The 24099-nt window shown below is 49.0% G+C and overlaps 1 protein-coding gene across 1 annotated transcript in view; it reads left to right on the top strand.

Annotated features, from left to right (window-relative positions):
• DSCAM (DS cell adhesion molecule) overlaps positions 1-24099 on the top strand; it is a 300871-nt gene that overhangs the window by 211504 nt on the left and 65268 nt on the right. The window contains exons 17-20 of the mRNA XM_087817830.1: positions 10663-10903; positions 12358-12504; positions 16018-16173; positions 22032-22165. Of these exons, the coding sequence (XP_087673956.1) occupies positions 10663-10903; positions 12358-12504; positions 16018-16173; positions 22032-22165 (678 nt within the window). The remainder of the gene's footprint in view (positions 1-10662; positions 10904-12357; positions 12505-16017; positions 16174-22031; positions 22166-24099) is intronic.

Below are 24099 nucleotides of genomic sequence, written 5' to 3'. Positions count from 1 at the left end.
AGTGAAAAGGCTTCCTGTCTGCATCACTGATTTCCCCCAGGAGAGCCGGTTTCTAATTGCTTTCCCTAAGTGGCAAATGACGGGTGGTAGTGAGTCCACTGAGCTGGCAGGAAGGAGAGAAGTCCTCCCTGTGCCACCTGCTAGCTGTGTCCTGGAGCACGCCCCCATTTCCTCCCCAGTGGCTGCACCGTCGATCCCACCACACCCCAGGCAGTGGTCCCCCAAGTGCAGTCCACAGGTGCAGACTGGCTGGCTGGCCAGCAGGGGGCGTGTCAGCCGTCGCTGGGAGAGGAGGAAAGCTTGAGCCACAGTGCAGACAGCTGCAGCAGTCAGGTGCTGCTTAGTCCGGCTGATGGTTTCATAGCAAAACTCCCAATAAAGAAAGTAGTGCATTCATATTGTGGTGCCAGCTCGTCACAAACCAGCACGCTATCAGCACTGCCCCCGGGACCTTACCTGGTGCCACTTACCTGGTAGGTGAAACTGCCTTGGGAACTAGTCATCCGTAATGTGCTCTTGGAGACGCCCACCCTGGGCCAAACCCCACTTTATCTGGGGTGCTGTTGTTGGGTCAAAACTTACATGCAATTGCACTTACGAATCCAATTCCCGATTTCTCTCAGCCCGTGTATGCTCCTTGCCTCTCTCCTCCCCCTTTTTTCTGTGTTCTTACTCAGAGAAGAGGGAGACCCACTGAGGTCTTTCAGGCACACACCTCTTGTAACCATTAAAAACCAAAACTGTCCTTGGGTTTTTCCTTGGAGCATCTGCTCTTTCACTAAGTGACCGCCGTCTGTATAAAATGGAATTTTCATTGTAGGGGTGGGTACCCCCTTTGGTGTTACACGAGTCCCTGCAGAAGCCCCTTTGTGTCAGTGAGTTGAGATGCCAGCGGGCAGTGGCCCATGATGGTTCAGCTGCTCAGACAGTGCCGCCGAGGTGGGGGAAGGGGTGTCATTCATCTTTGTGAGCACATCCGCCAGCTGTGAGCATCACACACGTGTCATTAAAGGCACTCAGCAAGCCCTAACCCCGCACACGTCCCGGCCACTCTACAAACGGAACGCTGACTCACTCTGGCTGAATGAAAGGCTGCGAAGGTTCACCCCTCACCCTCCTCATTCCCTTGCATGTTTGCCCCTGAAAAAGACTAGCAATTGCTATGGCCCCTGGAGCTTTTTGGGTCCAGCTGGAGAGAGGTGTCTGTCCACAGAGCCCTCCTAACTAAACATGGAAACTCTCCAGGCTCTGAAAGCCTTCACATCCTCTCTGCCTCCATAAAACACAGCAGCAAAGTCAGTAAATTGCAGTTAGATTTCTTTTTAATGTCAGAAGGATGAGCATGGCGTGGGCTATTCAAAGGAAGCCTCGCTCCCGTGAACCGACTGTGGATGCTGTTCGCGGAGTGGCCGGGCTGTTGCCCAGCCAGCCCGCACGCACAGGGACACCTGGCTGATGTGGCCACGCGTTAGGTAAGGGCTGCCCGTTCGTTGGCCTGATTATGTAAGGAAAGCGTGTCACTGACTTGAATTGTGTGCTCTCACCCATCTAGAGTGTACGTAAAGTTGGATGTGACATGGTGCGTAAAGTATCCTTTGCTTTATGTGAAAAGTTGCGGATTTCCATTCTGTCTAAGGAGGCGGCAGGAAAGAAGAAGGAAGGAAAGGAGAAATCGCGTTAGCCCAGGGAGGGAGCCCACCTCAGGCAGCGGGGGGGAAATAGCGGGAAGTATGTAAGACGCCTGAGGGGGACACTCATTCCTTCAGCGGCATCTGAATCCTGGGGCAACTGATCGGAAGTAAGAGATGGGGCTTGGGTGCAGAAATAGCCACTTGAGATGCTAAACCTCTTAACGGCCAGGTCCAGCGTGACTCTCCAAAGTGGAATTAGTCGTTTGACCCTCTGCGTTACCCGTTACTCCTGGTGATGGCTCAGTGCCGTTCCCATCACGTGGTCTCTGCAATCCATTTGGTTGCATCTCTCTGCTGTTCCGTGTGCTCCATAGAGGCAGGGAGTAGCTCATTCATCTTTGTCCCCAAGGGCTCGCACATTTGCATGAATGAGTGAATGAGTGAGTGGATGGGTTCCTGTGAGTCAGGAATGGCAGGCCCATAGTCAAGTGTTCCCCATCGCACTAGCCCTGAAGCATCTTTCAGAAACTGCCATGGAGAAGGCACCTAGCTGTCAGGGTCTCCAAACGCCAGGCTGTGATGGGGCGTGGGTCTAACTCACGATACAGTGAGATGCCCTCGATCGTACCATAGGGGACACCCAGATATGTGACCCACGTGGGCTCAGTATGCCAGACAGACCACTTTACATATGGATTTCTACTATAATTTACTGAAAAGTAAATAACAGCAATGATCCAATGCATTTGTGCTAAATTCTAGATGAAACAGCCATCGGTGCATTCCTTTGACTGTAAGCCCAGGGAAGGTGTCGGAGCATCGGCACCACATTTAATTGCCTATTTTACTATGTGAGAAGGTGGCTCAGAAAGGGCTCTTTACTTTTACATAGTTTGAGTTACATAAAAATGCTAAGCACCTTAAATGCTACTGCACCTTAACTGAAATTCAAGAGATAAGTGGTTCTAAATAAAATAAAAATAAAGTGAAAGATAATAAAGATTCACTTTCTTGCTCTCACTCCACACCTTTTGAAAAGGGAAGGACCTCCATAAATAAATACAATTTACTTTACTGCATGCTTTTGCTGGGATTATTCAAAATCAGAAAGAATAAAGTTATACAGTATTGATAACAATATATTTGATTAAGTACCTCAAATTTGTAAAACTAAAGAATTTTGTTCAAAAAATTCTGATTTTAGTGAAAATTCTGATTTTAGTCTATCTTCTAGGTGTAAAAATCCCCACAGAGCAGATCTCTCTTGACAGTCGGTGCCTGTCGCCTTCTCCCCGGTCGGTCTCAGGATCAACTCGTCCAGTTTGATGAAAATTAAGGACAGTTTGCCTGGGCTCATAAAATAAAACCTTCCGTTTTGGGAATATTGAATTATTATAGATACCTCAAAACATCTCTCCAGAGAGAAATTAGGCAGAGGTTTTTTTTCCTGTTGATGAAAATGTTTTGTTTTAACAGAATGGGGAATTTTTTTTAGAGCCACAGGCTGTCCCACAAGAATGAAGTTTTCAGTTGCTTCAATACTGTGGTGCTGAGAACAATTGTGAGCTGATGACTCAGGATAAAAATCTTGACAACAGTTTTACCACTTTCTGGAGCCTCAGCATCATAGCCTCTGGCTGAGATTTTATTTAGTAGCAAGGTTATAGATGAGACACGTGATTTACATCAAATAGGAATATCGAGTGTTTAGGAACGTAATTAAGTATCAGCAATCTGAAGACTACTTTTAACTAGAACACCATCTCTCCACAATCCCCAATAATTCCACTAATTGAGGCATCATTACAATCTATTATGTGCTTCAGAGATGAGCTCTTACAGTGGGAAAAGGGCTGAGTCTGCCATTTAAAACCAGTGACCTCCATCATGACGATTTAATAAGCTGTAGGCCCCACTTGACTCCTGCATTCAAGTCCCTCTACCTCCAAGAAGCGGCAGGTGTTAGAAAAGGGGCACCTGCCAGCGCCGGGACGTCCTGGGATTCCTGGGAAAGCGTCTTCCTGAGTGTCTGCTCTCTGCCAAGCTCTTTACCTATCTCTTGCATCATTGTGTCATTAGGTCTGAGCTCTGGGTGTCCCCAGTTTTGTGCCGAGAAGGGTCCTGAAGCTAGAAGGACTGGCCTGAGATCTAAGGGTGTGAGAGTGAGGACCCCCACCCAGGCTGTCCCTCTCTGCCTGTGGGCTTCTAAGCAACTGGTCATCGGTGTGTGCAGGGTCAAGATGGGGGTCATGCAGAGTTAGAGTCAACAAGAATCAGTTTCTTTTCCTGTTCCTTCCAACTGCATGTTATAAATTTTCCCCAGCCCCATTAAAGTTAGAGAAAACAGGCAAAATGTACGTTTTTACCTCCTATCATTTTCTTTCCAAATTATAAATTTAACCTTAGAGTAACTTAAATAAGTCAACACTGTTTATTTCTACATCAGTTGAATTAATTGTTTAAATTTTTGACTCTCATGTTAATCCTTAGACTATGAAAAATTACAAGTGTATGAACTAATAGGTTGGTTCTAGGGTTGTATTTGTAACATTTTTATTAAGAAGCCTGACAGCCAACATGCCTTACAAGTATTTAAGGAATTGTCAGCCCTTCTTAACAAGTCTGACCCATTTGCCCTATAACAACAGAATATAGAAAAACAAAATTTCAGGATCTTTTGGTCACCCATAGAGAGTAGAACATTCTCTCTTGACTTCTTGCCGATGACTAGACTGTAAGCTCTGTGAGGGGAGAGGGAATGTTTTGTTTGTTCACTATATCCCCAGAAACACAGTTAATTTTGTAAAGTAAATACACGTGTTCACTTTTATGTTAAATTATTTCTATCAAGAAGGGTAGCTTTTCCTTTGGAAACCTCTGGACTACTTAGAAAGCCTTACCTGTCTCTATTTGCATCTTACTTTTTGTGCATATATAAAATATACAGAGATCTTTACTAAAGCCACCCATTGCTGTTGGCATCATTTGGAATGTATTCTGCACATCTCTCCATCTGTCCATTGAATTAGCCCTCTTGGTTTAGCCATGCGATTGGCCTTGTCCAAGGACCCCCATTACCTGTCCCAGAGCAGAGCCAACAGCCTGCCTGCGCAAGGGCCCTGGCTGGCCTCCCAGCCTCAGCAGGCATTTCTCCTGGTTCCCTGCCTCTGAGTGCAGTGAGAGGACGCTGCCCACCTTTGCAAAAGCAGATCAGCTGCCAAGAGTGTGGGATCCAGGTCTGATACCCGGACATGCTGGGAAGAGACGTTGGCAGGGACTCAGCATAGGAAACATGTCTCCATTCAGTCCCAGTAGAAAAGCTGTACCTCTCCGGCTAATTGACCCTGACAGGACATAAATTGAACTTGGACTAAACTCTAGGACCAAGGCCATCTGCATTCATCTGTTGGCAATCCTTTCAGATGGTTTCTCCTGAAAGGGTTATGTTGAGCCTGGGCAAACCTGGCAGTGTGTAAGACCTCGTAGGGCAGGCACTTCCATCGTTCTTAGAACCGTTAGGTTAAAAATAGCTTATAAACTATCAGGGTTGCAATGGGTTAGGAAGCAAGGATGGCATTACTTTCCTTTACCCAGGGAACATATTACCAGAAATGAAATAAGAGTAATGGATAGGAGCCATGAGGCTACAATTAAAGGAGCACTCTGGACTTGTACTGATGACTGGCAGTAGGTCTTTCCTGATTTAGTACGTCGATATCACCTAACCAAGCCTGGTCTGCGTATGTGCCCCGAGTTCCGTTGCTAGGTCACTGGCTGATACCACACACTGGATAAGCCTTTATGACTGGTGAGAAATGTTGTATGTAGCCACTAGACAGTGTGACATGCAAAGGACAACCAAATTCACAAAAAGGAGGGACCCAGCAAGAGTAACTATCAACAAATGTGTTGGTTGGTTGAATGAATGAATGAAATGGGTGCCACCCTACAGTTTGGAAATTGAATAAATGGACTCCTGTTTTGCAGGACATTTTAAGAACCTGTTTCTAACATTCTACGTCTGTGTCCCAAGCCCACACACACCATTCTACGTCTGTGTCCCAAGCCCACTGCCACCTCCTCCTCCTCAGCTGCCAAATCTGACTATAATTTGGTGACTATCGGCTACAAGTCAAAGTTCTTGGCCTCTCGAGATGGTGCGTGCTTCAAACCTTGGTCATCATTATTTCTCAAACCTGAATTAAATATCTCCATTGTTCTGAGCACGTCTCTCTGTCAGATCATGTGTCCACTCTTTATTTCATAACCCGTCACCCCCTCATTCTTTCCTAGCCCTCGATGGTCAACAATGTTGGGGAAAAGGGCCATGTGACCATACACACCTGTATAATTCCTAGGATGCGAACGCTGTATTTAGTGTAATGCAATCCTGAGATAGAAGTGAAAACACGCTTTGAGGCAGTGATGTGGGATTTCTCCGCTTTCTGACATCACTCCCTTAAAAGCCATGGTCCCTTCACCCAGAGAGGCTGTGCTGTGCATCCTGGGTAAGGCCACAGGCTGCTCTGTCCAGCAAGCCCCCTGTGCAGCAGGGTCCCTTTGCTGCTGTGTGGCTGCAGAACTGTAAAGGGTTCCAGGCCTATTTGCATTCACTCCCTTCTGTTCCACAGAGACCAGGAAATTGGGTTACCGGTGACCTGAAAAATCGGGGAATGCAGAGTCACTGCTTTTTAACTAAATTGTCCATTCCAAGTGAGGCCCATTCTAACCCTTTTAATGGCTCCCGAATGACAGCGGAGGGTCACAGACTCAGCATGCACCAGGATCCCCTGGAGGGCTTGTTAAAACACAGGTCACCAGCCCCCTGCCCCAGCACGTTTCCAATTCCGAAGGTCAGGGTGGGACCCCAGTGTTTTCCTGAGCTTCCTCTACTCTCCTGCCACCCCTGCCCCACCAAGCACCGCAGTTCCTCCCTGCCAGTCACCCTGAGCTTTCTTCTCCACTCCTAGGTCACATCTGGTTCCTGGGGACAGTGGTGGATGCTGATTGCTTTTGCTGCCCTGTCCTCAGCAATGACTGGTCTTCCTTCAGGCTCAGGCGACGTGCCCCTGTTTGGAAGAGTCGCCTCTCCTGTATTGTATACAAACCTTCAGCTCTGCAAGCCCATGTCCTCCTTTAATCAGGGAGTCACCGCAGGTCTCCCCTATACAGGGTGCCTTGTGCGGAACAGGCACTGGGCCTGCTGGGTGCGTGGAGGAGCCGGGAAGGCAGCGGCTGGAGATGTACACACGGATGCCAAGGCAGCCCTCTCCCTGTCATCAAAGGGAAGTGGGACAGGTTGCATTTTACGTGAATTTGGAGGAATGTGAAGGAATTGTCAATTCATTTGTCAACAGAGTTACACTGCATGCAGGAGCACTGCGGGCTTCTGCAGTGGAGCCTTCAGCTCTGAGCTCGGGGCACTGGCCCGCAGCCTGCGGGAGGGGAGGGGAGGGCTCAGGAAGGGCCTGGCTGGCGGTTCCAGAGAAGCGATGCCTGTTCTAACCCTCACACCCTCGATGGTGCCCTGCGCGCTGGCACACCCCTGCCTCTACCAGCTCTGGTATCGGCCAAGAGCCTGCCAGGGCAGCTTCAGCTCGGGCTGGTTGGGATGGACGCAGGCAACCCAGGTGCTGCTGTTGTCATGGAGATCAGGAGAGGAAGGGACCTTTCTCCGAGGGGGCAGGGCTGGGAGGGATTTGGAAGCTGGAGAAAGGACATCCGAAAGGATGAAAGGCCGCTGCGGGGAGAGGACAGGAAGGGAAAAAAGCCAGGCTGGAAGGGGGGAGAGAGGGCCACTTACGGCAGGTACTGAGACAAAGAGAAAAGGCGGGATTGTTAGCTGGACCCAAAAGTAAATGAAAGGAGAGGGCAGTTCAACATGGAAAGACAATGAATCCTACGTGAGAAACAGTGTGGGGGTTAGGCCTGCTCGTGGAATCGGAGTCCATTCGAAGGGCCCTGAGAGAGGGCAACCACGGGTCCCTGGGTATCTCGGCGGCGGCCCTCCCCAAGTATCCCGGCCACCGGGAAAGCTCCTGCATGGGAGGGGGCTCAGGCTGCTGACCTCTGGGCTGCAGAGTGAAGGGCTTCGGTGGTTGTTGTTTTTTTCATTAATTTACCTTCCAAAGCCTGCCTTCCATGTGTATTAAACACCTTGCTGACCGACTGTTTTGAGCCAGAACTCGCCCGTGCGCCTGGCTACTTTCCGCACTGAATACGTGTGGCCCGTCAGCAGGTGCTTAAAGTTACTCAAGTGCATGTAAGTGCAGACCCGGGTTAATGCGTGTATACTGGTGACCGCCCAGCAAGGTGTTAATAAGAGGTGAGATTTGCTGTGAATCTGCAGGTCTGTCTTAAATGGTCTTTATTGAAAACACGTTACCCACCAGCTGGCCGAACATGTGAACAAACTCTCTGGAATCCTTGTTTTAAAAAGCAAGAAGAAAAAAAAAGATGCTACGACCCAAACAAGGTAGCTCAGAAAAATCTAGAAAGCAAAGAAACCACCCTTATGTCATTCTAGAACGAGCAGGATTAAAATTTAGTTCTAATGCAAATGTAAAGATTTATTTATTAACAAAATATTGAAACTGAACAGAACAAAACCACCTGTGCTAGTTAGAATGTTTTTCTTACCCGTGGGCGGTGGGGAGGAGATTTCTCCACCTACCTGTGCAAACAGATCACAGGTGTGATCAATCGCCCCAACCCCCCCAAACCCAAGGGGCTAAATGTCAGCAGGCAAGTCCCTCTATCTGCAGAGGGTTTTATGAAACTGGTTGCTATGTGCAAATGTTTCTTTGTGGGCATTTTCCTCCACTCCCCGTGCTTTTTCCTTGGCCTGACTCCATGGCCCCCGAACTGGGATCCTGACTTGGTGTCTCAGGGAGGCTCAAATCTTCACAGGGAGCTAGTTGAAAAATTTGAATGCTTAATGGGTGAAGCCTCATTTTAAAAAAATATAGCCTTTATATTGGTGTCACTGCATTTAATATTTAAAAACTATGTGAAATTGAAGTATCTTTGTTTTAAATTTGACTTTTAGATTACTTTTGCAAGAAAATTAATTGTATTCATTAAATGATACAAATGCAATTCAGTGGTTTAGGTAAAATAAGTTCCAGGCAATCAAATACTCAAAATCTAAAGTCTTTATATCCGATCTCAAAGCCAAGTCAAGAGTCATAGTTGACCATGTGAAACAGGACTGCACAGACATTTGCTTATAACAACAAAGGTATGAGCGCTCATGTCGGGTCTAACTGTGCCAGCCTGACTGGAACAGCCGAGATTCACAGAGCAGCTTCATTGATATCCTAGCGCCGTGTTAACGCACAAAATCAGAGCGGCTGAGAAAAGCAGTGGGAAGCCAAGAGAACTGTAAATGAGGAAACTTACTTTAAAGAAAAAGGTGATTTTACTGCTCTTGTGTAGCTCACACTCACACCTAAAGACAGCCAGAGGCATCTCATCCCACTGGGGGGCGGCATATTAGGCAAATCCGTAAATACCTGCTGAGTTCATTAGTGCTGCTGTCTACTCAGAACCTCCTTCTGCCGCCTTGTCACTGCGACGCCCTCCGTCACATTTGGCTGGTGGTCAAGGCCCAGCCCCACCAGACAGCTCCCCCGGCTGCCCACCCACTGCTGGGCCCTAGGCACCCTCTGCAGCTTCATTCTAGCCCCGCCTTTCTGCAGGCTCCCCTCCCCTCCCCTGAGAGCGCCGGCCACCCTTCCATGCCCACGTGGGGTCTGCCTCTGACTGCTGCTGCTTCTGACCACTCTCATGTCACCACTCCCGGAAGCCTACTGGTCCTCACCATCCAACGCCACACACTTGGACACTTCAGATTTCTCTATAGTCCCCTAAGTGTTTATTTCCTCTCTCCACCTGGACTGCTAAGCATTTTCAGGGCAGAGAGAGCATTTCAGAGCCCGAGAGATCTAAATCCATGGTTTGTACTGAAATACACACTCTCACACATGCACTCACACACACACACACACACATATGCATTTACTCACACACACACTCGCATGCATGCTCACTCACACATAAGCACACACAGACATAACATAAATACACCCATCTGTTGATGGCCTGGAGGTCTACAAAACCTTGTTACTTTACACAACATCACTTTGGTGGTGTTATCACATATTTGAAAAGAGTCTGGTTTCTCTAAAGAGGCCAACTTGTCGTCCAAAATTGCTCTGTCTCTGACTGTGCGGACCCGTTATCATTAGAGAAAAGCTAACTCTAGCCTCTCCCTGCCCCGTTTAAATCACCATAAATGATTCCAAAGTGACGTAGGCCTTAAGGAAAGACTTCTGCCTTCCTGCCAGCAGTGGACTCCCTTCCACATCCAGCTTTCAACACAGAAACACCTTTATTCTGGAGTATTCTATTAGAGCCTGAGCCCCAAGAGGGCCGGGACCACTTTTTTAAATCAATTCTGGCCAGTGTGGCTCAGTTGGTTGAGCATAGACAACCGCTCGACGTTTCTTACATCAGTGTTTCTCTCTCCCTCTCCCTTCCTCTCTCTCTAAAATCAATAAAAAGATATTTTTTTAAACAATTCTGTTCCCCAGTGTCTGGGAACCGTCTGGCTGAGTGACCAGCTCAGTGGATTTTGCGGGGTGACCCTGTGATTGATGGCTGGTGTCCGCTGAGGCACCAAAGACACAAGGCATCTTTCAACACTGGCCAGTTAGAGAAGTTGGCCCTGGCAGCATGCGGGAGGGACAGAGCGCAGGCTCTGGTGCCAGATGCCCCTCTGTCCCACGCTTGTGTGACCTCCTGTGTCACGGGGCTGGGGTGAGGGCTGCCGCACTAATCCGGGAAGAGGAGGAGCCTTGGCCAAGAGCAGGCCCTCTCTGCGTGCGGGGCTTCCACTAGTGCGGTTCCCATGACTCCGCCTGTGACTGGTATCCCCGTGGTTATCCCACTTTGTTTCCCTAACCGACGGGTGGGTTCTGGGTCCCTCCTGTCCAGAATTCTTTAGTGTATTCCTTTCTTTCCCATTTAGGCTCCCAAGAAACATTTGCAAAATGGGATTATCCGAGGCTACCAAATAGGTTACCGCGAGTACAGCACTGGGGGCAACTTCCAATTCAACATCATCAGTATCGACACCACTGGGGACAGTGAGATTTACACCCTGGACAACCTGAATAAGTTCACCCAGTACGGCCTGGTGGTGCAGGCGTGCAACCGGGCCGGGACCGGGCCTTCTTCTCAGGAAATCATCACCACCACCCTCGAGGATGGTAGGTTCCCTGGGCCGCGCCTCCAGCTCTCCTTCCTCAAGGGCTCGTTCTGGTCGGGCGCTGGGCCCCCCCAGCCTGGGCTGGCGCTGGCCTGTGGGAGACGCCTGGTGGGGAAGCTTGTCCTTATTAACTCGGGGACATCTTGATCGCAAAGCTAAGTCCATGTCCTTTCCAGCATCTTTCTCATTCATTTCAAAACAAGAATTCGGTTTTCCCCTAGTGAAACTATGCTCTCCCTCTGACTGCGGAAATCTAACCAGAATGCAGAAATCCCGTTTCTAAGAATTTCTCCCAAATCAATGTTAAGGAGGACTTTTTTTTTTCTCTTTTATGATTGCTTTCTACTTTCAAGCGGGGGCACCTGAGACCAGAGAACACAGAATGGGTGAACTTCCTGGAGCAAATCTCACGGTGCCAGAGCGCCCCCTCGTGCCCATAAGATTTAATTTATGCTTTTAACAGACTATAGTGAAGAGAACCTGAAAGCTCCATTTATGACAGAGAGGATCCTGGTGCTCAGCGGCACAGTGTTTTAGGTGCTGAGATAAGATATGGGGTTCACTGCAGCAATAAGTAGGCATTAAGGCAGCAAGCTTGCATTGCAATTCTTTCGTGCAGTTACCCACTTGCTCATAGGTTTGAGGAGGCACATAATGACTTCCATCAAGGATTTCTGACAATTTTTACAGAAAGGGAAGTCTTAGATAACTAGAACCTTGAAGACTGGGGTTTTCTTTCCGCCTTGTAACCTTTGCCTCAGTGATTAAATACGTCCTTTGGTTTACGCTTTGTTGCTCATTTTTCATTGGTGCGTGTGGTTCAGTCAGTATTTGTCCCCTCTCCTATGAACAGCATTTAAGGTTTGCATAAACTCCATATGAAAAACTCCAAATATTTTCCTAATGCGTAGTTTAGTCCATTTTCTCTCTTTCATCTGACAGAATGTTATAGTACTAAAAGGAGGGCTGGGGCTGGGGGAGTAAATAAGCTATGATTACACGCCTGCTTTTTAACACTTTCCAATGGCGAGGCTTCCGATTTACATGCCAGATATTTCTAAATAGAGGGGACATGTTGTGCAGAGTAAATGCAGCTGAGAGCAGTAACTTACAGGAGTGCTGACCAAGTAAGCCAGACAAGCAGTGGTCTTCACTCGTTTGGCAAGATCAAGGGTTTTTACCCCTTAAGCCAGGGACGACCTCTTTAAAAGTGGTTAATCTGGAAAGAGTCTGTGGAAGTCTATTAGGACATATGCATAAACTCACAATATTTCCCTGAGTTACTGTAATATTTGTATAGGGGGAATGATACTCAATTTTCCTTAATTTTGGGAATTGAGTACAATTTTTTCTTTTGCTTCCACATTGAAATACTAGATGAATGTTGCTTACTCGGGATTGCTCTGCTAATAAGACCACCCACTGTGATTACAGATTCTAATTATTTGATTTCAGTGCCCAGTTACCCCCCTGAAAATGTCCAAGCCATAGCAACATCACCAGAAAGCATATCAATATCCTGGTCCACACTTTCCAAGGAGGCCTTGAATGGAATTCTCCAGGGGTTTCGAGTCATTTACTGGGCCAACCTCATGGACGGAGGTAAGAGGATTAAAGGAGGGCTTCGAGTTTGCCCGGAAGGATAGCGATGGAATTTGCAGACCCCGGTCCTAAAATGGGTTCAGGACCTGGGGGGCATTTCTTTATCAGTGAACCGTTTCCTCTTTTCTCCACGTCACCCTGTTCTTGTCTCTCATCCAGCATTTCGACAGGTGGATACAGCTGGTTAAGGCCTCACACCCCTCCAAACGGCAGTTGGATGTAAAGGAGCAGGTGTGCTTGGGAAATCTAGGCATAGGTGTGTTTTCCTAATTGTAAGTCCCGTGACAGGCCTCTGCAGGCAGCACCGAAACCTTGGTCTGTATCTAGAAAGTTCTATGTGATGTGTATCCTAAAAGGTTGGCCTCTTTCCTTCCAATAGCGCTCAGCAGGAAAACTTGCCACGTTCCCATAGTTGAACTCTGAGGAGGTTCAGAGGGACCCAGGACACCTCAAGGGGAATATTATGACTCCGGGTGGGGAGCCATTAGAGCCAAACCTCCATGTTGTCTCCTTCTCTCCCTGTTTCATTATCTCTTCCCCTCCTCATCTTCTTGTTTCTTTGTGTTTGTTTTTGTCTTTCAAGTTGTAGTACAAAAAGCCTCCTGTCTGGGAAAGTACCTGCTCAGGTGGCGGTGAGATTGGGGCCAGAAGTTCCTTGGGTCAAGTGCATGTCAATGCTGGTCTTTGCTTTCAGATGGTGGGTGTCGCCGAGCCAGGCTGGCCCCCCGTCTGTGGGCATGATAGGTGCCCACCTGCACCGCGGCGCTAACAGGACAGGCCTCCCAAGGTCAGCTCACTGCTTGTGACCTGAGACTTGGGGGCCACACCCTGTCCCCCCCTACTGTCCATTCCCAGCCCCTCCTGCCCGTCTGCCCTAGGTCCTGCCTTCTCTCTGGCCTGGGGTGTCTTTCAGCACCTCTGAGCAGGTATGGCCTCCTGCCACACACTCACCTGAGTTTGAGCAAACACAGCCCGGGCCCCCAGATATATCCCACTCCAGCTCAGGACCCCTGGCCCCCTCTGCTGGCTGCAGGGACCCTGTTCTTGATGCCAGGAGAGAGGAGAAAAGGCACATTAGCAAAGTCGTCATCATCTGCGCAGTCACTAGCAGTATCCAAACCTTAGCTAGTTATGTCTGTAGCCAGACTCGCTTCTCTGGGCAGAGGACCAGACTTGGTTCCTCTCCATGTCCGGTGTAGCCCCTCGCCCAGCACCAGGCACTGGGAATCTCCTCTCCATTTCTTTACAGAGTCACCAGCAGCAGACGGGTTAGCTGAGCATCTACTTCGTGCTGGGCTCACGCTCCTCACTGATGCTGCAGCGTCTGCCCAGGGGATGCTCCGACTAGTGAGCGAGGGAGGGTCCCCAGAATGTAGAACCACAGCCCTATAGTGCACAGCCAGCCCCAGGGGGCAGATTCCCTGTGAGATGGAGATGCCCAGGCCCCTTTTAAAGAGAAAAGCGGACAGACAAAACACAGAGGCCCCCAGAGGCCAAATGATTTCATCAAGTTCTCATAACTAGCTCCTGGCAGATCCCCATGTCACCCTTCCGTCCCCTTAGATGCATTTTCCCTGAGTGTGTGTGTGAGCATGTGCATATGTCATACGTGTGTGTGCATATCTGCAGGCATGGATGTGTGTGTTGTGTGTGCATGTGTGTGTTCATGTGTGTACATGTAATCTTTGGCACAACGTAGAAGTTTCTAAATCTGGGAAGATCTTATGAGATCTATACTTCTTTTCATTAAAATTTGGGTTTTTTATCCTAATCCAGTTGACCTATATTAAATGTACTCAGGAAGATGAACACTATAAATGAGTAATATAACAGAAAGAGACCTGATGGTCACCCAGGACGGACCCTACCTTCAGAGGAGAGCATTTTTAAACCTTTGGGTCTCAATTCATGTAATGGTTGAGTTAACACGTGTACCTAGAGCAGCGCTGGCACCTAAGTGAGCACACACAGCACATCAGTTATCTTTACTAAGGCAAGAAAGAGCAGGAGAAATGAATGGGCAGCCTTACCGCTTTCTGAATGTGTGCAAAGTTGGCCTTCGTTACAGCCAGTCACCAAGAAGGAGCCCCTCTGGGCCGCCACCTGCCACCCCGTTCTCTTAGTAACCAGGTGCACAGGGACGTAGGCAGCCCAAACCTCCCATGGATGGCCACTTGCCCTAGGGGTGAGCCACTCCTCAGGCCTCTCTCTCCTGCCCTGGCCCCTCTGTAGGTGGCTCATTTCAAAACCTGAACACCCATGGAGGTATTAACACATCATTGTGGGTTTTCTCAAATTGCCATGTATCATATGCCTAAGAGCAGAGAGCATAGCACCATCCCACTTTTGAATATTATTAGCTGATCCCACTCCAGAAAACAAAGTGTTTTTAGCTGACGCCCAGCTTCTGACACCTCAGCGTGTCACCTCAGCAAGGATGCTGAGGGTTCGCTCCAGGTGAACAGAGTTGGCTTGGCCACTTCATCTCAGCTCAGATATTAGAGGAGAGCTTAGGTGCTTAAAGATACACGTATGTTAATTCAGAGTGGTTTTAAAAACAAAAACAAAAAACAACTTGCAGAAGTTTTTTTTTTTTTTGGAGATGATGCTGTTTCCCATCTTGACTGTCGTGATGGTGCCATAGTGTATGCATATGTCCGAACTCATTACAATTTACACATTAGCTCTGGCCAATGTGGCTCAGTGGTTAGAGCGTCCACCTGCACACCAGAGGGTTGTGGGTTCATCCCCGGCCAAGGGCGTGTACCTGGCTTGCAGGTTTGATTCTCAGCCCATCGGGGCATGTGCAAGAGGCAACCAGTCGATGTGTGTCTCATATCAATGTTCCTCTCTCTGTCTGTATGTCTGTCTGTCTCTCTGCCTCTTTCTCTCTCTCCCCTCCCTCCCTTCCACTTTCTCTAAACATTAATGGGAAAAAATACCCTCACTCGTAGCATGAGGATTAAAAAAAGTACACATTAAATAGGTGCAGTTTAAAACATTATTAAATTATAGTTGACATACAATATTATATTAGTTTCAGGTGTACGACTTAGTGGTGAGGCATTTATACCCCTTACGAGGTGGTCAGCACGGTAAGTCCGTGACCATCTATCACGGTGCATAGTTATTACACAGGAGCTTCCTAAAGAACAGTCAGAAGGTCCACGGAGTGAGTGACATGTGGTCCTCAGCTTCCAGGGGCCAGGGTGTGGGCGGCATGCATGATTAGCAGCTACTGGAGGACTTCCTGGGAGAGGCAGCCGTGGTGCGGGAGCTGGCTTTGTAACACTTAACCTGGAGTGAATTGCTGTTTTTCAGACCAGTGTTCCACCCACTGTTTCCTGGTACAAACGGTATTTTCCAAATGAGAAGGCCATGCATAGACCCTTTGCATGGCTTCAGGGTGTGACCCATGGAGGCATGTGGCTCGGTGCTGGACATCAAGGACAGCGCCGGGGAAGGTGCGTGCCCACAGCTACGGTAACCAGATCGTGTTTTCTTGTCCCCCAGAGCTGGGCGAGATCAAAAATGTCACCACCACGCAGCCTTCCCTGGAGCTGGACGGGCTGGAGAAATACACCAACTACAGCATCCAGGTGTTGGCGTTCACCCGCGCTGGAGACGGCGTCAGAAGTGAGCAGATCTTTACCCGGACCAAAGAGGATGGTGAGAGCTGGGGCGGGGCGGGCGGAGCGCCCAGCTCCTGGCCGGAGGCGGGAGGCGCGGGAGGCCCCTGCCAGGTGGCAGCGCGCCCGCTGGGCTGGAGCGTCGTCGGGAAGGTCGGGCCAGGAGCGCGCCTCAGTTCTGCAGGCGAATTCTGGACGCTGCTCCCTGCAAACCTTTAGCTGCCCTCCCAGGGTACACCAGCGTGGTTCAGACCATCAGCGTCCTTATTGTCTGTTGATTAGCCATTGTTTCTCTCTTCCCCTATAACTTTTTGGCCAAGTGTTATTTTAAGCAAAACTGCCTTTTATCCCCAAGCTGTAATACTTACCCTACCTGTTTTGTAGCCGTTAGAATAATTTTAGGGACTCTTCAGCCATTAAGTGTAGGCTCTGATTAGTCCCGTCTTCCACTTGAAGACGATGTCATGGTCTGACGTCTATAATTTGGTGCCAGCTTTAGAATCACTCTAGAATAAGCCCTTAATTCGAGAGCTTCATGTTAATTTTTTTAATCTCTTACAAGAACTCATGATGGTTTAGTAGTGCTTTAAATCTCACGGTGCATTTTGTTTCACACCATTAATTCCTGCCATTTCACGTCATTGGGACTTGGTTTTGTGACTGTTCCCCAAAGCTACAGTAGCTCCATGATTAATAGTTTTTTGCGTTAAAGGGAAACTCTGAGGGTCTCCCACACCTGTTTGAAGAGCGGTTCAGGTTCTAATGTACTCTGTGGGAATAATGAAAAAAGCCATCTCCATCTTAATAAAGGAAGGAGCAACTGATGGCAAATTGACCCCCGCATGGAACCGTCCAGATCAGAGCCCAGAGTTAAACCAGAGAAACGCTTGCGATGAGACCAGGATGCCTGAGTTCTGTGCCCATTTGGCTCTGCGATTTGTTTGTCTTCTTTCCAGGACTCTGTTTCCCAGGGTGGGGTGGGAGTGCCATCACCCATCTCAAGCACTGGCAGGTTTGATGTCTGTGCAGCGTGTTCCCCAGGTAGAACATCCAGCTTGCTCCAGCCCATGTCCGTCCTATGGCAGCAAAGCCAGGGACTCATGCTCAGAGGCCTGGGCAGACTCTTCTCTTCAGCATTTCTGTCCCCTGACAACATGTCCCTGATATCCACAGCCTGCCTGCCGTCTTCCACCTCACTCTGCTGTGACCTCAGCAAACCTGGCCCTGCTCCCCCAAGCAGTCCCGTCCATCCACCTCACGTATTATTCTCACTGCCTCTAGCCCTTCTTGTCCAATGGGGCCCACACACAAATGAAGCCTCGTTAGCTTTGATTTTTCTAGAACACGTAGGTAATTCTTCCCAGGATTGTGCAGGTGTCAGCCAGGTCTACTCAAAGGAATCGGATTATTTAGAGAAATCTCAGGTCAAAAGGCACTGTCATGAGAAAGTCACACATTAATAGAGAGATTCACAAAGCTATGTTCTGAGTGAAGATGGCTCTTGTTTAATTTTTAAAAGGTAACAGACAAAGAGCTACGTCTAGATGCTGCCCGTGGGACTTTGGGCGCCTTACCTAACCTTCCCTGACTGTCTTCATGTACAAAATTTGCATAACGATCAGACAGAATTAAATATAAAAAGTGGAGTGATGTGTGCAAACACCCAGTTTGACACATGGTGGGATGGTTCTTGACACTAGCTGTTGGATTATTTGATCTCAGCTCCCTCGGAGCAGGGGCGGAGCACTCTTCTGCATGGCTAAGCAATAACGCGAATGTCACTGGAATTATTATTTAAAGAGCAAATGGATCGGCAACAGGAATTTTGACACCTGCATTTTTTGCAGAGGAGTGTACAAAAAATCCAGTAAGAAGGGAAGGCTCTCCGCAGCTCCCATTGACTGATCATTTTGGATCAATTTTTAATTAATTCTCCAGTTTTAGAAATCATAGAGTTCTGTCTCAAAACTTGACCCTGAGACCCAAAGTCCAATTTGTCAATCAGTAATTCTCTGTGTTCCCATCCGGTGCTGATGGTGGACGGAGATGTGGTTGATCGCGGAAGGCCCTGCCTCGGGTATACCAGTTAGCCCAGGGAGGGGGCAGCACTCCACAGGCGCGTGGGTGGGACATGCGGTGATGCAGAGCTGAACACCACTGTTCATGGGGTATAAACCATCGGCATTTTTTAAAGAAGCAGCAGAGCAGAGAGTAGGTGGAAGGAGAGAAGAGCTAGCATCATAGTGAAATTATCTCCCGGATTCACATGAAGAATTTGCTGGTTTAGCAATGGTGAGAATTGTGCCAGCCACCCTGATAGACTCAGTATCGAACATAAATAGACATTTGGGCAGTTTCTAGAACTCAGTGCAATTTTCTGTCTGATTGAAAGGAGCAAATCTATATAGAAGGAATTATATAGAAGAGATTCTGTGGAAGGGATTCTGTGAAAGGAATTATAGAACAAATTATTATCATAGAGGGAATGCTTAATAAAATTAAGGGTATAGATCCTCTTTATTATTCTACTATGAAGTCTTATAGTTTTGAAGTTTGGAATACATTGTCAACTTCAATTAAATTATGTAAAAATGTGGGTAAGATTCCAGTAAAATAATAATTTCCAATATTTATCAAGTTCTTCCTCTGTAAGGCACTATCCTAAGCACAGGTTGGAGTTTCAGGGTTTACTGGTGTTCTCACGAGTAAAGAAATATTAACACATGAACTACAAACACAAAATGTTACCCTCTGTGCCCAACACAGTTCTTAAACTAGGGTTCCTAACCCCTCAGTGTCAGGGGGCCTAGAGTTTAAAATTGTGTTGTTAGGTCACTGGTCATCCTAAAAAGGGAAAATGTATCACTTGCTAATAAAACATATGGAAACAGAGTAAAATAATAAATAAAACTAGGTAAAATGAATAAATAGAGTAAAAAATAAGACAAAAGCTCACTTCTGAAGGGGATCACTTACGACTGAAATATTTGTTCAGAGAACAAGCTTTCCACACCCTAAGCAGTTTCTCAGCCTCTACAAGGAGTCTTTGTCAGTCGACGTACTCTTAGGTCCGTGGATGTGTTCTTGGGCCCACAGGCATAGTCTCAGATCCATAAATACAGCCTCAGGTCCCTAGACACACACTCAGGTCTATGAGAATTTCTCAACTTTCAGATTCCCTGCCCAGGACTGCCCAGGCGATGGGGACGCACCTCTGTTAGCGACAAGAACACGAGAATATCTGCCGATCTGGCTTTCTGCTTTTGAACACGAAACAGCTGATTCCGAATTCTAAATCGTTGGTGTAATCCTGGCACCGTTTTATTTGCCAACTATAACCCAAGCAGAGCGGTGGGGAAAGAACACAAACAAAGCGCCACCTATTCCTTTCGCAGTTGTTACTCCATCCTGCGGCGTAAGGTGGCTTCAGCCCTGAGCCTCTCCTGCGGGAGGAGACGCTGCTCGTGCTCCAGGGTTTCCTGAGCGCCTCCTAGCGCGCGTCACTCTGTAGGGTGCTCCGTGGGGAGGCGCCTGGGGGTGTCACCTGGGACAGGGCTCCCTCCCCGTGGCTAACGGTCTCTTTGGTGGGACATCTGAAAGTAGAGCTGAGTGAGTGAAGACTAAGCAGATGGTCAGGATGGCTCTGAACCCTCTAATGGACCAGGCAGGGCCACAGAGTCCTGCAGCGCATGGCCTCGCCCTGTCGTGCTCTGGGCAGGAGCAGGCACGCCAGCCGCACAGCAGGCCAGGTGTCCTAGAAGGTCCTCTGCCATGGGGATTTCACAGCTCCCTCCACCACAGTGACTCCCCTGCAGGTGCTTGTGAAGTCCCTGGGCTTCAGGGACCTCAGAGGTGCCCAGGGGTGAGCGAGAGGCCCCGCGGAGACTCCTCGCTCCCTGCTCTGCTGCAGGAAGAGCCGTTCCGCTTCCACCAGATTATATGTTGGTTCCCACATGATGCTTTAGTGAAAAGATTTGTCTGCTTTGAAGAACGGAAACCACTGCTCTAGTGGAGCAAAGGCTGGAACTAGTGGACCTTGTGGAAATGGGAGAGAAAGGGGTGTGTACACATTGCTTGGCTATGAGGCCACTGTGGAATCTGAGGCTCACGTGGATCACATATGCACACACATGTGTGTACACATACACAGCACACCATTCACATCCACGCTACAGACACACACCCTAAACACATACATCACACTGCACACATAGACCCATACTCACACACATCACACGCACACACCATACACACACACGTACCCCTGCCTACCCCTGACCACCAAGACCAGAAAAATGATCCTGCACAAGGAGGCTGAAGGACGTGTCTGTACCAGTACTTAGACCTTGGTCATACTCAAACCCAGGCAGTGTTTTCTCAGAACATCAGCTGTGATGTCTGACATTACAATACATTATTAAAGAGAGGCCTTAACTATAGATTCATGTTCTATGTTCTATAAGGAATTACCACAAACTTCACTCCTTAAAACATCACAATTCCCATCTCTATGGGTCAGGGTGCAGGTTTGGATCAGCTGGGTCCTCTGCCCAGAGGCTGCGATCTCACCTGAGGCCAGGTTTTGTCCCAAGCTCACTGGTTGTCGGAAGGATCCAGTTCCTTGTGGTTTATGGGCTGTGGTCATCTTCTGAGCTCCCAGAGGCTGCCCACCACTCCCTGTCACATGGCCCCTCCACAGCAGGGTACTTTGCATCTTCCAGGCGGGGCAAAAAGAACCCCAAACCTTAGATCATCATGTAGCAAGGTCCTGGGGTGAGAGGAGATGCCACTTCCAGGGACCTAAAAAGAGGTCCAGTGTTGTGGAACAACACGGAGCCAGGAGGAGAGCCCGACCGCCGACCGGGCACATACACGGGGAGGTCTCAAGGGCACCCCAACCCTGCACGTCGCTGACGGGGACAGAGGGGAGGCAGGAGGAGAATCCTAGGTTCTGGTTTTGCAAACAGGAGTAGCTGTGTCCTTGCCTGCAGTGGGGGACAGGAGGAGGCCAGGCTCGGGAGAGAAGGTGGTGCCCCTGCCAGGGACCTGGCAGGTCTGAGTGCCTGGGACTGGGAGTGGGAGTGGGGGTGTCAGTGGTGATGGGATTGTGAGCGGTCACGTCAGCAGTGCGGCAGGGATGCCCGGGCACCTGGGAGGATGGGGAAGGGTGGCTTCCCGCAGCCGCCTCCTTTCCTTCAGCCAGTCAGGCCTGGAGTCAGAAACTCACTCGGCCACAGGCGCGAATTCAGGAAAGCCGCCCGCTCTTGCCGTACCTTCGGAAGGAAAAAGCTCATTGCCAAAATGTCACCTGGCAGCAAGGGACGGCTTAAGAAAAGACGTCCCAGAGAAACTGCCATCCGCCATCTGACTTAAAATGGGGACGTGCCTTAGGACCGGGTTTAGGGGGCTCAAAGGGAAGATCCTTGTCAGTTCCTACGGCTGCTGTAACCAAGTGCCACCAACAGGGGCCTGGACAACAGAAATGCGTTCTCCCAGTTCTGGTGGCCAGAAGTTCAGAATGAAGGCGTGGGCAGGGCTGGTTCCCCGAGGCCTGAGGGGCAGGTGGCTCCAGGCCTGTCCCCTCTCTGTCTTCACATTATCTTCTCTCCGCTCATATCTGTGCCCACACTTCCCTCTTTCTAATAAGGACACCAGTCATCCTGGGTCGGGGCCACCCTAGTAACTGCACTTTAACTTGATCACCCCTGTGAAGACCCGATGCCCCGGGGTTAGGGCCTCCCCGGGGACTCGGAAGGGACACAGTCCGCCCAGGGCGCTGCCTGGGAAGGCGGAGCGGGGGGGGGGGGGGGGGGGGGGGGGGGGGGAGGGGGGGAGCCGCTGGCAGTGGCCCGAGCGCAGGGGCTCCGCTTCGGCCGCTAACCTCGCGGCTCTGTCCAGTTCCAGGTCCCCCGGCGGGCGTGAAGGCTGCCGCCGCCTCAGCCTCCATGGTCTTCGTGTCCTGGCTGCCCCCGCTCAAGCTGAACGGCGTCATCCGGAAGTACACTGTGTTCTGCTCCCACCCCTACCCCACGGTAAGTCGGGGAGGACGCGCGTGCCCCGGGGCTCCTGGGGGACAGGCCCGTCCCTCTGCTTCCCACCTACTTGGGTCTTCCCTGCGGTTCGATTTTCCCGTTGTCTCCACACACAAAGCACCATCCTCATTTACGCCTCATTTGGAAACACACGTCTGAGTCATTACAAGGGACACGATTGTCTGGAATTACTGTTTATTTGCTGACTTCCCCCAGAACTGCCAGCCGGCTTATCAAAATCAAAACCCAGAGGCCTTAATTGGGCCTTAATTGAGAGTCAGTGGACGACACCTATTGATTTTGCTGTTGGACTCGTCATTAAATGCGCTTCATGCCTTCTCTCCCTCTCCCTCCCCGTGCTCCCCCCCTCCCCTGCCCCACCTCCCGCCCTGACTCCCTCCCCGCCCCATCCCCTGAAGCCAGAGGCAAACTGTTTCCTAGAGACTTTAATGAGGCTTTAGGACCCTCACAGCTGCAGTAGGCAGCTTAGCTCATCGTGAAGGAATTAAAAATTAGAGTACTGAGTATTTCAAGGTGCGGTATTTATTATTGCTAATATTATCACTAAAGAACGCCTATAGAGTTGAAGTGTTTCTTAGACCAGACATAAAAGGGAAATTTTAGAGGAAAGAAAAGAAAATGGTTCATCTACATTTATGATGTTTTCGTGGGAGTTTTTATGACATTTTGAGGTGGGTACCATGTCTAATCCATCTTTATGTTTCCCTGCTCCCTGCATAGACTTCGACATGGGCAACCATTCGAAAGGTATCTGTGGAGTATACACAAATTAATCTTGGTTTTATTCTGGTAAATATCATAACATAAAATTTACCACTTTTGCTATTTTAAGTGTACAGTTCAGTGACATTAAGTACATTCACATTGCTGCAGGCATCACCGTAACTTTCCGTCTTCCCCAACTAAAACTCTGTCCCCACTAAATACTAACTCCCCATCTCCCTCACCCCGACTCCTGGCACCCGCCATTCTAATTTCTGTCTGTAGGTTGACTCTTCTAGGGACCTCGTATAAGTGAAGTCACACAGCATTTGTCCTTTTGTGACTGGCTTCCTTCACTCAACATAGTGTGTTCAGAATTCATCCACGATGTAGCCTGTGTCAGAACTTCCCTCCTTTTCAAGGCTGAATAATACTCCTAACTAATTCATTAATTGATTGTTTAATTAAAGTGATATGTTCTCCCCAAGTCTAGCATCTGTAGGGGTCCCCAAGGCCTGGTGGCCCTGTAGACAGTGGCCGTGACTAACGGTGGGGAGACGGGGCAAGCGTGTGTGCAGCTCACTAAGGTCCAGCTCTCTGCTGGAAATATCAGGTTGTATGTTCTGCTGTGTGTATGTCAACAGTGGTACCGCCGGAGTGGAAGTAGATTTAAATGTAATGGTCGGAGTTGGGTTCCAGAACTTTTTTGGAGGTTCCTTATTTGGTTTCAGACATGCTATTAATTCTCACCTGCTGAACCCCACCATCAAAGCCCAGAGGTGAAAAGCAGTGTAGATGCCAAGATGAGATGCTTGGAGGGGCGATTCAGGGAGGACCCCTCTTTTTTTGTCACCACTTCACAAAGACAAAACTGTTGCCAAGTAAAGAAAACGCATACTCCACGAGACTGTGAAATGCTTTTTTATTTTCATTCTTTGGCTCATTCAATTAACTATTTGCTATAGGACTCCCATTTGCTGTTTTGATTCTAACACACTGGAAAGAGGCTACCGGGACACACAGGACACCAGCACTCCCTCTGCCTCTGTCTTCCCAATCTGGTCTTTATCTCTAAAGTAAAAACTTCAACCTGGCTTATTTGAAATTAGTCCTTAGTAACGAGGCTTAGATGAGCGAGGTGACCAAGCCCCCTGTGGACTCTGTGGGCATGTTAGTCCCCACACTACCAGCCTCTGAATGCCATGTGCTAA

Source organism: Miniopterus natalensis, chromosome 6 (assembly GCF_054644295.1).
Source record: "Miniopterus natalensis isolate mMinNat1 chromosome 6, mMinNat1.hap1, whole genome shotgun sequence".
NCBI classification, from domain to species: domain Eukaryota; kingdom Metazoa; phylum Chordata; class Mammalia; order Chiroptera; family Miniopteridae; genus Miniopterus; species Miniopterus natalensis.
Note: the sequence above shows the minus strand (reverse complement) of the source record. Positions and strands in the feature narration are given on the sequence as shown.